Raw genomic sequence first — 17,125 nt, 5'->3', positions numbered from 1 at the left:
CAGTCACTTCAGCGTGCCCAGCTCTACTGTAGTGCTCCTCTAAGGATTTTCTTTGGGCCAGGTGGTTGCTCCCCAAGAGCAATCAGAGCCCTCATGGCTCTGAGACTTTTTTCAAAACATTCAATCAGTCACTTTCCAATCAAAAACCCATTGTCAATTATTGTGCCGTTCGAAGTAAAGTACATTTTTATATTTACTGGATCACCAGGCTGTGAACTCCATCTGCTGAGATGGAATGTCTCTTTTCCAAGCAGTAGTCAATCATTAATGAAAGCCAGCTGAACTGAAACCTTGTTTGGTTTCGGGTCTACGAGCCAAACTAAACACAGTGGCTTCGATTGGGGTCCATGTTGACATGCATATGGTGGGATTCAACGTCTTCTATTTATAATTCTTCACAAATCCAGCTTCGTGTTTAATAAACATTTATGGGATTGTTTGTGGGCAAACTACAAGCTCCTCTCCACACAAACATGCACGCAAACCCTCACACACACACGCAACCCCCCCGTGGAAGCGTGGATGACATGCTTTTGTAATGAAACAACCGGCTTCGCTTTCTGAAATGAAAACACGTTGGCAAGCCGCTCCTCCAGCCGCACAACATCTACAAGGTGCATTTGCCAAGGCAACACATCTCAGGGGACACCTCCTATGCAACGCCTCCATATTCTCCCTTTTATACTCTTTAATTTGCTCCTGGCACTGCTACACTGGCTCTTTGTTCCTGCTGTTGTTTGTTTTTTCCCCCTGTTGTTTTTCCTTCTTCTTCCTGTTTGTTATGGGGTTGCTATCAGCAGGTTGTTTATAAGGTGCTATCTGCGTTGCTGCCTGAGATGGCCTCTCGCCTATCAGCTTCATGACGGGAACAGGCCCTGTATTATCGCCAGCACAGTATGTATCCCTGAGCTCCCATGAGTCTTGACGCACAGACGTGTGTGTGTGTGTGTGTGTGTGTGAGTGATGGGCACTGTGTGGGCGGGGTTTGAGTTTCTCAAACTGGGGGTAACAAGTGAGAGTCTCAGGAACAGGGACATTGTTATCTCACTCCTCAGGGTGCTTTCAGATAAAGAAGCTTTCTTCTTGGGGGTGGGGAGGAGGTTGGTGGCAATGGTTTGTGTCAGGCTCCCGGATGGTGGCTTTTGGGTGGAGAGGGAGGTTAGACAAGCAGCAGCTGCTTCAATCCACTGGCCTGCGCCTTGTGAAATGGTAATGCACTGCCTATAAATAAACCTGTACGCTTCCCAGAGGCTGAGCCGTGAGGAACACTGCACGCAAAATGAATTCTGATGAACAGATTAACCTGTATTAAGGAATAGAAACATTTCCTGCCGCCTCTTCCTTGTATACTCTGCCACGTGTCGCTCATTACACAGTCTTTGCCCGGGAAAACAACAGTGGTTATGTTCATTCCATATATTATTCCCTGCAGTTGCACATATCAACAGACCTTGTCTGTTGTCGCGCTGCATGAGCAGCCACCACAATCTCTCTGTATTTATTTATAAATTGGGATTCCTAAGCCACCGGTAGGTCAAGGATTTAGCTATGAAGGGGATTCATGTTGACCTAATCTGATTAGAATAATGACGGTTAGTGTGGTTGGCCTCTAGACGCTCATAACACCGCCAATAACCAAAGCCCCCCCCCCCCCCCCCCCCCCTTACATCTCCCCGGCTCCCTGTAAAAAATAAAATAAAAAAGGCTGTTTAAAGCTCAGGCGGGAAAGTCCTCTTCAGTTAATGTACAATGGGTTTTCAAACGGCCGTCGGGTCGTGCGCTCCGGGAATTGACGGGAGGCTCAACATGGCGACCAGAGCTCTCAGCCTGCATTACAGCGCAATCAGTGTGGCTGAAGGGCCCCCGCCTCGTCCGCAACACTTGATAAACCTCGGAGCTCGGCGCTCGCAGATTGTTGGAAATTGAATAGTTCTCCCAGAGGGGACCCTGAGAAGAGCGTTCCAAATCCCCTTTTCATTGCTTCTTTATTGAGCTTTTCTTCCATTCCAGCTTCCATTTTATTCATTTATTCATTTATTTATGTATTACTTTCGCAGCTCTCAGGGTATGCTTTGCACATCAAGTAGTTCTTGTGTGACCACTGCCTCTGGCACGCCTGTCAATAAAGGTGCATGACTGCATGTGTTTTCAGCCCTGTTTCACTCAAACCCTTTAACCAGCAGTCCCCTGCTTTCTTTTTTTTCCTGAATCGTGGCCCGGCTAACCACGCGCTTATCGGCAGACTTCTCTTCACTCATCCCAAAAATAACTTGCACTCTGTCACTAGTTGGTTCCCTTTCTCCATTCAGGTGTTATTGAGGGCAGGATGTGAGCTCAGCAGGTCTCCTCATTAGCCCTTCCACATGGATTTGTGGAGTGTAACCCCTCCACTGAAACCCTGTCCCCCTTAAAGTTTCGTCACCTCCCAAAGCACTGGAAAGCTGCATCTAGCATTTTAGTTTGAAGGGTCAGAACTCGGATGACAAAAGGCTTTTACCCGTTAATGGGTCATGAATGCGTGGATGCCCCGTAAACCGCCCACATGACCCAGCGCACTCAGTCATCCTTTCTCATCTCGTTCACTACGGTTCGGCCATGCGAGACAGAAATAGATACAGCCAACCCTCTCCTCCTTTTGGTATAACCTGGCTTTATCGCAAGCCCCCCTGACCCCCAGGAGTGCTCTCTTGCGGTGAAAGGTCAGCCCCGGTGAAAGAGGCTTACGATCCAGCGCTGCCACAACCAAGAGCTCGGATGGCCTTTCCCCTCGGCCTGGCCTCAGAGGGTTCATTGGAGGGACCTGAGCACCGTGGCTGTCTGGCCCGCAACGTGGGGTCGTCGTGGCCGTCCCCACGGAGCTACAGCTTCCTCAGCCTGCCTTATCCTACCGTCCACCTGGAAACCTTGTGACAAATCACTCCTGTATGAAAAGGTGTTTATCTCGAGGCATGTGCACACTTCACTGACTCAGACTAATCCAAGCAGGCTTTCAAGTAGCGGATTCTATCCATGGAAAGTCTAAGTTGTTAAGGTTTGGGGAATATTTCTGTCTTTGCTTTATTCATCTTTTGACTGGAGCTACTTTATATTGCATTGAGTGGTCTGTCCTTGGTCTATTCCTAGTGGCATAAGAACACCTCCAAACACCAATCTCTTCCTATTCTCTTCTGAATCTCTCGCTCTCTATGTCTCTCTCTCTCTCCCTCTCTCTCCCTGTCTCCCTGTCTTTGTGTGTAAAGATCCGGTTGCTAGGAGACGGGATTCACTTCCCATTGTATGGCGATAAAAGGAGACGGGGTCTGGTTGGTGGAGTGGCGGCGTACCATCAGCAAGACTGGGGAGGGGAACTGGGGGCAAAGGGACTCGCTCGTCACAATCAGGGGTGTGTGTGTGTGTGTGGGGGGCGGGTTTGAGAGGGGGAGAGAATGGGCCAAGAGTGATGAGGCGCAGGGCATTAGGTTGGGGGTCTGACACCCCCACATTCCCGGTCTGCGGGCCAGCGTCGCTGACGGTGGAAGTGCTGTGTCAGACGGGGATCAGGAGAGGACTCGCTGGCCAAGGAATGCACACACAGACACACAGCGCCGTGAATGGGTATTGAGGCAAACCTTTTTAATTAACAAATGCACATGCCTCCCCCACAAAGCAGCGCGGCTCTGCTACTAAACACCCATGCGTAGTGTCTAGCAGTGTAAACACTCGATGTTCTCACACTGTTGATGTATAATCATGTGTGCGTGTTGTAATGCTGTGTGTGAATTTATTTCCGTCCCACTGCGATGTCCCTCCCAGCCTGGCTGCCCACTGTTTACCAGGAGCGTGTTTCTCATATTGGTCCCACATTCCCTTGGACTGGTCAATAATGACTAGTATCAGCCTGTGCTACCGTCTGGGACCAAGGTCTGTTTGCTTTGGCAGTGGTGCCTTTTACTCTGAATAAATCCCCTCCCTGCTATATGGGCTGCTGCAGATTATGAGCGAAGGCATTCTAGCCACACAGGCAATGGCTGACGGTTTTTCTCCCAGACTACCTGGATCGTTAATCATTAACTTTTTTTTAAGGCTCCTATTTCAATTTATGTTTTTTTTTGTCCAGCTGTGAGTCAGCCGCTGACGTTCGAAGGTTATTTCCTGAAAACTAGGCGGGGGAGTCATACCTGTGTGCTACTGTCTTGTTCCTGCAGAACCATCAGTCTACACAAGCCCCCTCCTCGACCGGGCGCTTTAGAGCAACCGCTGATGGTCCTTTGCCCGGATATTGTTGGGAGAAAAAACATCGTAATCTTTTGAATTCATTATTTTCTTTATCTCTGCACTGCCTCTGTCCAGAGATAGTACAGCTGTCTTCTTTTGACGAGTTTGTTAAAGTGATTAAAGGAATGTTGTCTCAGGGTTTGGTGAAACCTCTGTTGCATCAATTTGTATTCAGCACACCAATGGGCGGCCATCTGTGCACCTGTATGTAAAGGTGGTAAAAGTGTGTTGTCTTTCTCTTCAAATGCTTCTCATTACCCTTGGGGTTTACCATTGTAGAACCTGCTTGTCCCACTCTGATACATATTTAACATGCATGCTGAATTGCATTGTCTAATATGTCTTCTTCTACCTGCCATAAGCTTGATACGATTTCAGGAAGATCCCTTTCATAAAAAAATTCTACTGAATTTAATAGGAGGCTGTATTTAGTGGGATTTCAAGCTTTGGGTAATTTCGGCTATTTTAAACAATGAATTATTCAATGAACTTGAACCAAGGTCTCCGGGTTTGTTTAGACCGTAGAAATCAATGTGCTTATTTTATGAAGTATGCTTTCACATTGTAAAGTTAAAAAATCCTCTTTTAAATTAATTGTATGAAGTCATGTTCTTTGGCAGGTGGCTTACCTTCTACCAGCCTCTGTTTGTTAGACGTGACTGAAAAAAAAAAGGAACACTGTAATTTAATAACTAAACAAGAATACCGAAATAGCAACCACCAGAGACTCAATATTTGAATAACTAGACATTCAAATGATCAGGGCCAGCCTAGTTTCTACCTGCTTAAGTACGTACTGGATTAGCTGCTGCCATTTTTGATGCTGGAAAAAAAGAGATTTTCGATCCCTTCCAGTCTACCTTAAGACAGACACATTCATGCGATGAACTGGTTGACCTTGGCTGTGTTGTGGCAAGGAGTTGGCCTGCTTCCAGATGTTGCCTCATCCTCTGCATGTATTTTCTTCCTGTTGTCTGAATTGAAATGTATGCATATCACATCCTTCTTTTAATGGTCTCAAACGGGCTGATGTGCACTCGGTGTGAACCATATTTAAATCACTGATTGTCACGGTATTTATTTGATCTAACGTAACCCTTGGACACACATGCACACGGCTTATCTTCATCGTGACCCTTTTTACCTGAGCCCTACGGCAAGATTTTGTGAGCCAGTCAGACCGAAGATGCCGTTCATATTTCATGTCACCTCGGATATGAGCAGGGTGCTCCGTCTTATCCGGTAATGGAAACAAATGGCGGAGGAGATCACTCCTGCCCTTTCCTTGATTGTACGGGAAAGTCGGTGATGAAAGTGACAGAAATAAATACCCTAAGCGTCACACTAGTTTTTGCGGCGCATTATTTCTTTCTCCACAACCGTTCGCTGCCGCCCTAAATCTCCCCCAGCTCCCCTTCTAAAAACCCTGTTGATGCATCGCATGGCTCTGTGTCTCGCGGAATGCCAACCCAGGCTTCCTTTCTGACATTGACGGATGCGTATGTCGGATTGTCTCCTCCACTACGATACTCGCTCTCACTCTCTCGCCGTCTTAGCTCGCCTGCACGTTCCTCAATGCGATGGATGGCTCCCATCAAGGGCGTCTGTCATCGGGACCTGATGCGACGCCAGCGGTGGTTTCACTCATAGTGGGCGCAGGAAAAAGCTTCTGGGCGACTGTATCAAATGCTCAAAGGCTTCGGGGGAGGCCTCAAAAATCGGGGCGGGTGTGACCGAGATTGTCACTCTGTGTATGTGGGTTTGGGTGTGTTTTTTAAACAGCTGTCCGTGCCATGGCCCAGAGCAATGCTGCATCTTTTTTTCTGGCATGTATACCGGGCTGATGGTCATGAGAGCAGGCAGGGTCCTTCACCTCACCCCCCTGCCCCCCCGCCTCGGCATCGTCCACCCCCCTCACGGCCAGTCCAACAGGTTCTGGAAGCACCATATTCCACTTGGTTTTTAAAAAGCAGATTCAACTTTTTTTATTCAAGCAGTCTGCTAGCAGAGGAAGTAAACATTGCACAATTCAGTGATTTTGGTGCATCTATAAAAAAAAATGTATGGGAGGGGATCATTATTTCTAGATAACTCTGTTTTCTTTCCACATACCATTTGGTTTTCTGCTTTGTGCTATGAGAAAGAGGTAGGACAAAACATAGAACAATCTGACACCTGAAGCGTCTTTCCCCGCCTAGACTGCTACTGTGCGTGCGTATGTGCTCCCCTCCAGTAGCCAATCTTTTGGGAAAGATGACATTACTTTAGCAATGATGTATTCCCCCACCCTGGTTAAGTGGATGGCGGCAGGCTGTCATAAGGATTTTAGTGCATCTAGCCAGCATGTGACAACTCCATTCTCTTCGGGGAGTGTTGCTTGGCTCAGCCTAAATCTCTTATTCAATAGAGACTCTTAGCGCCAGTTGATGTCACAAGAAAATTATGTGCATGCATTTCTAAGAATAAATGCGCAGGGGTCCTCTGTTTGCTGTTTGGTTGATTGGACACACTCTTTATGTAGATACATACAGAAATGTATTTGAATATAGATAAATGCATGAATGTTCCACTTGATTTTGGTTTATTTTCCCCCTGACTGTATAAATTACATTTGAAAATGACACAATTTTGAAGTGCTATGCAAGGGTGTCATTAAACATTCAATGTTATAAATTAAATATCCTTGAAAGACCTGAGGCATTAGCTGAGCAATTGCCTCAGGATTCAATGAAGCCATTCCTAATCAAACAGGGCCGGCTCCGTTAAGCTGAATCTGTCAGTGATGTGTTATGTGGGGCCATTACATGCTTTTGCTCTTAACATTTTTATGCTGGGCTGACTATAAAGTTAAAGATCAACATGACCATCCTAAAATGGACTCCAAAGGCAGACTGCCAAAATGAATACTAATGAGAAAACAAACTAAGAAACATGCAGATTATACTACAGAGGGGGATGACATATTTTCATAAACTATCGTTACCTGTGACGGGTATTTCAGGTTCCAGGTTTTACGATGTAGGAAACTTTAATCTAAGGCTGCATACTTGGCATATCTCTTATGTCCCTTTTGGATATCTATTATATATTTTTCTGATTCTTTTTTCGTTTAACGCTGTTGTTAACAGCAGCGGTATCATTTCATTTTTTTATGGAAAATAAAATTGTGAGCTGTGTGGAACAGTGCTCCGATCTGCTTCTTTGAGACTGGCTTGCTTTGTATGGATGTCGCTGCAGAGCTAAATCTGAAATTCTTTTTTAAAAAAAAAAATCCTCCGAAAAAATGTTTCATGTAATTCAATGTTTGATAGATATCTGTATTATTCTGCTATCTGTCATGATACATGTGGATCTATCACGATATGCGGCTGTTAAGAAGATTTCATAATTCGGTGCGTCTGTCTCTGTCCACTCAGGGCTGGCCTCTGGTCTGGAGCTGGCCATCACGGGCCCATCGTCCATAGAAAGAGCCAGTGGACAAACGGTGAAGCTGGAGTGCCAGTTCACCCTGGGCCCTGAAGACCTGGCCCCCCTGGACATCGAGTGGAGCTTGCTGGCCTCCGACAACCAGAAGGAAGACAAAGTGGTGAGTCGGGTGTGGTTGACAATGATCAAGTTGTGTTTTCTCTCCCTGAATGTCTTGTTGTGCAGGAACAGATTCCAGGAACAGAATGAATATCAGTATTTTCAATCAGTCGAATAAATGGTGGTGCTGAATGCCTTTTTTAAAGGTTTCTTTTGTCAATTATAGAAAGGTTTCTTTTGTCAATTGACAAAAGAAACCTTTCGATACACCAGCCCAGGATGTGTACTTTCCTTTTGTTAAGAGGAAGAATTGAAATCCTCCCATGTGGATTCAATGTGTGTCTGTTTGGATGGGACAGATTACGATGTGTAAGATTGTTTTTCAGACTTTGTTCTTGAATTCCCACTTGATACTGTATGATGTTTCGAGGGAAGGCAAATGTCTTAAATGCTTCTGCACGCATGCTTGTTATGAAACTACCTCTGGCAGTGTCTTTGGTTTGAAATAATACACACCTGTGGTTCTCAACTGGTCTAGCCTCAGGACTGAACATGTGTACTTGTATGTGAAATGTACTTAATATTGCAGTAAGCAACACTTCCATCGTGTATTGTTAAAAACATTGAACCAACAAAAAGCAGCAAGAATTGGGGTTAAAATCAATTAAATAGCCATAGAAACATGAATTAACATTGAAACATTTGCAAGTTCATGGGCTTCTTTCTGCTGTCCCGCGGGACCAACATATGGGCCGCGACCCACCAGTTGGGAACCTCTGCATACACAACCCCAGGGCTACACAGGCCTTTTTTTCCTCACAATATGTTAATTTCTCACATGATGAATAAACGGCAGATTCCTAGAAACCATTCAACGTAAGTGTATGCAGAGCAACACTAACCTGACTTGGGTGTGTGTGGGAGCGTTCACCTTGGTTGCTCTCCCACAGTGGGAATGCTGGCGGCTCCTGTTACAGGTTCTGGACCCCTAGTGGCCTCGTCAGTCACAGAGCGGTTCTCTTCATTGACCCTCCCATGGATCCCTGCCTCACACCACCGATTGTTGTGGACTCCCCACACCCAAATGGTGGACGGTTGTCTGGCCAATAGTTATTTGGCCCAAACTGGAAATGGATCAGCATTCCATCATGGGGGGAGATTCTCTCATCGTCACACCTATATCTCGTTAATTCCATGTTTCCCCCTCTGACCCAGTCCAGCTCATTCCCAGGGTGCCATCCTGGTAGGAAATCAGGGGCTATTCCAATTACACCACTATTGTTGCTTGTGACCTACTTGGTTGTACGTACAATAGGAAGCTGCACACGTTAACAGGGAGAGAAGGCGGAGGGGAGATTACAAGGGGAGGGAGTTACCATGGCTGCTTTTTAATTTATGGTCTTCATTCAGTAATCAATTATAATAAGTCCCCTATTGTAATATCCCTCCTTGTTTGTGCTCATTATTTAATTAGAGTGCAATATGGGCGATTTCCCTGCCACAGGCTCTTTGAGTATGCATGCAGATGTTATTAATCATGGTGTGTTTTATTTACTATAACGTTGAGTTTTGCATTCTTAATTTCTCCATCCTCAAGGTCATCCGCGATGCCCCTCGGACTGGCTAAAACCACGGCCGACTTTCACGTTGGATAAACATCATCCTCCGAGCACTGTCATGCTCATTGATTTGAACTTTATTCACACACACATTATTTACATAATCATTGCCCAGTCCAGAGTTCCATGTAGAGTAATTTAACTAATTAGCCGCCTATTAATTTCCTGTGGCGGCTTAGTTCATGTGACAGCGGCCATTCAATACGATTTGGACACAGAGCTTCTTGGCTGGACACAGAGATAAGGAGGATGACTGAATTTAGGACCCAGAGGGTTCCGGAGGCCCAGAGACATGACGATGACGAAGATGATGATCTGTTGTTCACAGGGCGTGAGATTCCACTAATCTGTACAACAAAATGCCTTTGGGGACCAAGCAAGCGCTATGATCAGAGCTATGATCAGTTCAACACTCGTAGCGATGATCTGGTTCAATAACATCATCAGTAAACAAAGCCGTTTGCCTCATAACTCCTAACATAAATGACATGGGCTGCAGACAAATGCATATGCTTGCTCACTGTAACTTATACATATCTGTCTCTGCTACAGACTTGATAAATGACGTCCAAAAGCCAGAAAATACCACCGACATTTCGAGATGTACAAAATCAACCATATAGCCATACATCAGAGTGAAAGTGTTTGTTTGCAGTGGGGAACGAAGCCACCGCCCAGTCTATTCATAACCGGGGCTCTTCATCTGACATGGCATACATATCATGAGGGTCTTTTGGTGGCCAGTAGAGCACGGCTAATGCGGGCCGCTTTGTTTGGGCTTTTCAATGCGGGATGCCAGGCATGCCTACAGTAGCCATCATTAGCATTTGGTTCTCATGGCTGAGCTGCATACTTCTCTTTTATAAAGTAGGGCGTTCACCATCACTGGGAGGACAATACAGAGGGCATGCATCAAAACAAACAGAAAAAAATGTACAAAAAAACCCCCACCATCTGATGCGGTAAATAATAGGAGGTGGTGTCGGTTGCAGCGGGGCAACACTTCCACAACAATGTGTCATGCCTCCAGCTGCTGCTGCTGTGTTTTGACATAAAGCCTTGCTGCCATTTCATTGCCCAGGACGAGGCGACACAAATTTGTATGCAACGAGCCTCTGAGGGTTTTGGGCACAGACGGCGTCGGTCGAGGGTGAATTGTTCTCTGTCGTCTGTCACATATCAGGGGGATGAATTGGCTCGCCCGCCGCGCTTTGCAGCGTTTCCGACCGGCCACGGCTGCCGTTGAGGTCACCGCAGTCATTCGCAGCCAGTCTTTTATTTATTTTCTGTTCACGCTTTAACCTTGGAGGCGCAGAGCTGCTATGTCATATGTGAAGTAGGAAGAGGCAGGACGTCAATAGAATAGGTCTCTCTGAGAGTGTGTGTGTGTGTGTGTGGCTTATCAGTCTGTTTTGCCTCTCAAATTGTCCCCGCCCTATTTCTCGTGTCCCTCCACCTCTCTCCGCCTCCCTTTCCATTCCCCGTCTGTGTACACGTTGTGTCCTCAGCGCCAGACACAAGGCGCCCAGAGGAGACATCTTTATGACTCCCTCTCCCCACAAGGCTGTGTGCTGCTGGGTCCAACTCGGCAGCGCAGGGCTTCCACCTCAGTGACACCTGTGGCGGTCGCCGACCCTGTCCTTGCATTACCACACACGTCTGCTCTCCCAGGCGCTCGCCCTTGTGCTGTTCATTACCCGTGTGCGTGTGTGTTTATGAAGCATGTGTTGGTATCCAATGTTGTCCACCGGAGACTCCCTGCGTGCGGTTAACAGCGTACATGTCCGCGGGGGTTGTTTTTTCACTGTGGGTTTTATTTCTTCTTCTGAGTGAGGGGAGGAGCTCTTGTCGTCTCCTCGCCTCCAGGGCAATTTCATTTCCTCCTCCCGTGGCCTCGTCTCGACATTAATACTGCCGTGCTCTCCCAGTCAGCCCTGGGAGATTATGCGCCCCCCCCCACCCACCCCCCGTGTCCTCTGGGAGCCAGGTGGAATTTTCCCCTGTTACCTGTTTATGTGGCTAATACGTACAAGATGTACACCGCCTGCCAGTCTCCATTTGTTTTTGAGCTCCAAAACAAAGGCCCGATGCTCCCGTTGGGAGCGGAGCAGCAGAAGGCAGCTCCTGCCCTCTGCACAACAGGAGACCCCCCGCTGGTTCTGTTTTCCTCCTTCACTTTAATAAAGCCCCTTCCCTCCCCCCCCAGCCGGTTGATTATGCGTGTTCATGTTCATTTTGGCTAGGTCTCAGTTGCTATTCATTCGGTTTCCTGCTCCTCTTCTCCTACCCTCGGGTGTGGAGGTTTGGGCTCCTGATCGTGGAGCTCAGCATGATGGTGCGGCGAGGAGAGGGGGGAGGGGAGGGGGGGGGGCTTTTCAGAAACAAAATGGATAGGAAATATGTGCCAGACTGAGGAGGATTTGGAATTGTTCATCCTTTTCGTCTTTCCTCCTTTTGTGTTTGTGTTTGTAATGGTCCTGAGGCCTTGTTGGCTGATAACCTGGCACTTGTTTACTGGCATTTCCTTGTAGCCTAGCGGCGCCAAGCAGGTTTTGGTGGAGGGGGTTGAGCACGGGGGTGCGGGGCAGTGACAGGGGCTGTGGGGCATGACTCTTTGTTGACACAGCAGGTGTTGATTTGACTCCAACAGTGGTGGCTTTGTTTGTTCCATGTCCATACCTGGGCAGCACGAATTGGCTTTTAACAAGTTCAGGCTGCCAAGCTGAAGGGCACCGGGGAGATACTAACTTTCTTTTTCTCCCCGGTTACTCTTTCTCTCTCCAAGCATTTGTTTGGTAGCCTGGGAACCAAACTGCTAGCTTGTGTTTTATTTGCTCGGCATATGTATCTGGGTCCCCTCCCGTTCTGACAGATTACTAGCATACCTGGCCTCGGTCAGGCCAATAACAACCATATTTTCGAATATGGGGGGGGGGGGATAATTCAATGACTGCAAAGGGCACCATTGAGGCATTGATTGTGGGTTTATCCAATAGCGTCAAGAGGCCTCTTAGTCCAGCTTGTTTAACTGAGCGGTTCCAGACTAATACATATCCATGCTGTGGTCGGCTGTGTCTGGTTGGTTTTTGGTTGGTTCATTGCGAGGCATCAGGTCCCAATCATCATTGGGACCTGTATGCATCTCTTAAGAAGGTTGTTTATTTAAATCCACCCACTATCTCTCCCCTGGGTCTCGATCCGCAGGTGATCCTTTATTCCGGCGACCGGGCCTTCGAGGACTACCCTGTCATGAAGGGTCGCGTCCACTTCAACTCGGCCGACCCCAAGAACGGCGACGCCTCCATCAACCTGACGGGGCTGCGCTCGACGGACACGGGCACGTACCAGTGCAAGGTGAAAAAGGCCCCCGGGGTCCGCAGCCGCAAGATCCTGCTCACCGTCATGGGTGAGTGCCGCCTGTATCCCGCCGAAGGGCGTCGGAAGTCAGATTCACCGTCTGGGTTTTAATGCTACGCTCCTATCACGATTTATTGTGTTTGTTTTCCGTTGTTATCGGAGGACGAGAAGGCCATCTCTCCTCCGCTCTTTCTGGGGAAGGTCAACCGAGAATATTTCCCACGTCCAATTCGCCACAACTTCCTCGAAATCGTTCACATCTTTACGTTTTGTAGAGCACACTCTATCCTTGTATCTACACTTGGCATGCGTAGATATAAATTGAATATACCGGAATCTTCCGCAAGTGGAATTACTTCAGCGTCGTTTGGAAGCTCGATATAAAATGTGAAACAAAACTAGTACCAAATAAAAGGCGCGAGTGTTAAATGAGTTTATGATGTATGACGGAGGTGATGACACAAGCATAGTTTGCGTATTGACCACACACACACACTCCTGGGTTTTCCTCAGGCTTGTTTGCCTGCTCACTTATGAAGTGACACATGATGACATGTTTTGCATTGAGTGAGACACTCTGCTAGTGTTTGGACCGTGCAGCATGAGAAGGCTATGCATCATCAAGTTACGTAACCAAGTTCAACACCCTAGGCACACACACACGCACGCGCGCGCACACACTCTTTCTCTCTTACTTCCTCGTTCAATCTCCTGACTCGTGACGGTAAAAGAAGTACACTCACTCTAACCCCTGAAACCATCCACCATTTGCATATGGTAACAATAGCTGGACACACAAAATGGAGCACGCCAGCACTTCCTGATCTCATATTTGTGCTGGGTGCCAAAAGTTGTACTATTCGACTGACGGGTTTAGCAAAAAGCCACCAATTGGAATCTAGAAAACCAATGGACTTTGAAAGCCTGCTTGTTTTGATGCTTTAGCTCAATATAGATCTGTGTTCACATTTAAATTGAATACAACCTTGAAGATTTTTTTTTTTCCTTTAGGGGAAGGTGAGCTCAACTGCCGAATTAATATTGATAATAGATGACACGTATTTGTCTGTGTATATATAGAGAGAGTTTGACCTCTAACATGCGCCACTGCAGAGTTTGTGTTTGCGGGAGAGCGAGCTAGAGAGCCAGAGAGAGAGCTGATATCTGGAAGGCACAGCGGCTGACAGCCTGCAGGAAATTGACCCCAGGGATGGAGGTATTCATTAACAGTGACAAGAAGACGGGAGGACATCCTGCCTGCTCTGCAGTTCACCTTCACGTTGATCCTGTTGGACACCCTCCAACAACAGGAGCCCCGAGACGCACACACACTGAGCCGTGCGGTGCTGCACACTTAGACACGCTCATGGACCCGCGTGAGGATCTAGTGTTGTCAGGTGCCCTTGGATCCAATGGCAAGGGGACAGCAGGAGGGGGACGGCGGTCTTTCAGGGAGATGGGATGACCCCCCCCACCCCCCCGTGTGTTTGTTTATTCCGGGCCGGTCGAGCTGAGACAGAAGTTAACCTCGGTCGAGGGCCCACCTGTTGACCAGCGTGACGTTTCACTCAGGGGCCACGTCGGCAGCCTCTCACAAACACTCGGTTCTCTTCCTTATTCCGAGTGCGCTCCACACAATCACTTAAGGTCTCTACTGGTCGACGCTCATCGCGAGCACGCTCTGCGCCGCAGCACAGGCCACTCAGCCAATCCTCTTTCAGCAGCAGGGAGAGGAAAAGGGGGGGTAGTTGATTGGACTCGAGGTGGTCATCAGCCCGCGGTAAACCGTCGCTCACGGCCTCCCCGGCGCTCACGGCCACCCGCCGCAGCCTCGTACCCCTCGTTAATCTCTCCCCGGACATCTCGTGTTCATGTATGTATGTATTTATTTATTTATTTATTTCTATATGGCTCCGGAAGAGCTTATGATGACGGAAAGGCCCACCGTCTCTCTCTCTCTCCGCTCCCCCTCCCAGCCCAGGGACCCCAAAGCCCGGTCGCTGACCCCCTGGTGGTTGACCTCGCCCCCCCGCGCCTCTCGCTGTCATATCTCATGTAGAATTCGGACTAGTGGACGGGGGTGCTAATGCGAGGAGCCACGTGTCATGGCCCCTCCGAAGTTGACTTTCACCGTTTTTAAAAGAAGCATTCAAAATGTCAACATCGCGGCTGACATTTACCGTTGTGTGTGTGTGTCTGTGGCAAACATCCCCCACCGCTCCCTCCTCTCATGATAAAATGACGGGCCGTTGAGTGATGAGCTACACAGCCTTGCTATGTTGAACCCCCCCGGCTCACCCGGGGGGGGTTCCCTCTTATATCCCCCCCTCCCATCCATCCGTCCATCGGCACTTGTTTTAATATCTCCTCTTTTCGCTCGACTCTGACCCACGCCCTTCCATCCACACTCCCGGGTGTAGATTAGATTAGTTGTGGGGGCGGGTAGGGGGTAGAGACTGGAGGGGACGGAGCTGTCTGTCTGGTGATAATCCCTGCAGTTCCTCTCCCCCAGCCTCACCAACACCATCACCGACGCCGCCACTGCTGACAGACAGACACAGTCCTGGCTGGCTGCCTCTGTCAGACTTGGCCAGGGGTCTGTGGATCCAGTGCACATTACTGCACCGTGATGTCACCGCCTCACGCTCTGTGGACATGTACACACCACACAAACCAAAGTCCTGCACAAACACACACATGCGTGCGCACACACACACACACTGCCATTATGGATTGAATTTTTTTTGTGCTGTGTGATATGCACGCCAACACAGGGTATGGTTTGTTTAGATAATATCACCGCAGCATCAATTACACCCCCGACCCCCACGCCTATTTCTCCTACCTCTTTCAACCCCCATCCACCCCTGCTATTAGAACTTGGCTCAGCCCAGGTCTGCCCCTCTCAGCCGGGGTCAGTCTGCCTTTAATTTAGGGCTCTGGATGTTTGTTAGTTTTTCAAATTCCCTTTTCATCTCCTGCCAGAGCAGAAACCGTGTGTTTGTTTGCACAGGTTTTACTCTGACCGACAACCCTTCCCCCATATTGCCTCTTGTGTGTGTGTGTGTGTGTGTGTGTGTGTGTGTGTGTGTGTGTGTGTGTGTGTGTGTGTGTGTGTGTGTGTGTGTGTGTGTGTGTGTGTGTGTTTGTGTTTGTTGCTGGCTATGTCTCCCGTCCCATGACCGCCAATCTGCCATTATCCTGAGTGACAGCACCTGTAATGACAGCAGCTGTATCAATTACCCTGATTACTGCTGTCATTATCCTGATGACCGGCACTGTGAGGACTGGGTGTGGGTGTTGGGGGGGGGGGGGGAGGGGAGACGAGAGACCATGTGTGCTAACAACGTGTGTGTGTGTGTGTGTTTTGGGGCATGTGTCTGTGAGTCTTGTTGTCTAATATGGACACCACCTGGTGTTGTCCACCTGGCGTCTGCCCCCACTCACCGGCCCTCCCTCCCTCCGTGTGTCCACAGAGAAGCCCTCCCGGCCCCGGTGCTACGCTGAGGGCCCCACCGAGGTGGGCAAGGACGTGATGCTGAGATGCGTGTCCGCCCAGGGAACCAACCCCCTGCAGTACATCTGGGAGAAGATCAGCGACAGCAAGCTCCTCCCCGCCTCTGCCGTGCTGGGTAACGCACACACACACTTTTCATCGGCCAACCCCTTCAACACACACACACTTTTTCTCTCGTATAACTTCAACACACACTTCTCATCTCTTATCCCTTCAACACACTCACACATTTTCCCTCTTATTACTTCAACACACACACGCACACATTTTTCTCTCTTAGAACCTCAGCAAACACACACCTTTCCCTTTTATTACTTCAACAAACACACACACTTTTTCTCTTGTATTCAACACACACGCACATATTTTTCTCTCTTAGAACCTCATGACACACACACCCCTTTCCCTTTTATTACTTCAACAAACACACACACTTTTTCTCTTGTATTCAACACACAGGCACATATTTTTCTCTCTTAGAACCTCATGACACACACACCCCTTTCCCTTTTATTACTTCAACATACACACACACTTTTTCTCTTATCACTTCAACACTTAAAATATAAAAAATATGATGGAAAATCATCCAGCCGCATAAACACCCCTTTGGCTGCCGGGTGTGAGCCATCTGTTGACTTCACACACACGTTAAATATATAATGTAAATAGTCACATGGCTCGCTCTCTCTCACACCAGAGTTGTCTGCCTCTCTCTCCCTCTCTGCAAAGAGGGAAGCCTGCCCTCTCCAAAGACTGAAAGGAGGTCTAATCACCCTCCACAATTTAGATCAAGCCAATCAGTGGCCTACTGCTTGGCTTGAGAAATTTGCATTCGCTAAATAAATAACAA

At 48.1% G+C, this 17,125-nt stretch overlaps 1 protein-coding gene across 1 annotated transcript in view; it reads left to right on the top strand.

Moving 5' to 3' along the window:
• The window catches only part of cxadr (CXADR Ig-like cell adhesion molecule), a 31,964-nt gene that overhangs the window by 10,808 nt on the left and 4,031 nt on the right, over positions 1–17,125 (top strand). Inside the window, exons 2-4 of the mRNA XM_079738789.1 lie at positions 7,671–7,840; positions 12,603–12,804; positions 16,232–16,387. Of these exons, the coding sequence (XP_079594915.1) occupies positions 7,671–7,840; positions 12,603–12,804; positions 16,232–16,387 (528 nt within the window). The remainder of the gene's footprint in view (positions 1–7,670; positions 7,841–12,602; positions 12,805–16,231; positions 16,388–17,125) is intronic.

The sequence above is a fragment of the Pollachius pollachius genome, assembly GCF_949987615.1.
Source record: "Pollachius pollachius genome assembly, chromosome: 6".
NCBI classification, from domain to species: Eukaryota; Metazoa; Chordata; class Actinopteri; order Gadiformes; family Gadidae; genus Pollachius; species Pollachius pollachius.
Note: the sequence above shows the minus strand (reverse complement) of the source record. Positions and strands in the feature narration are given on the sequence as shown.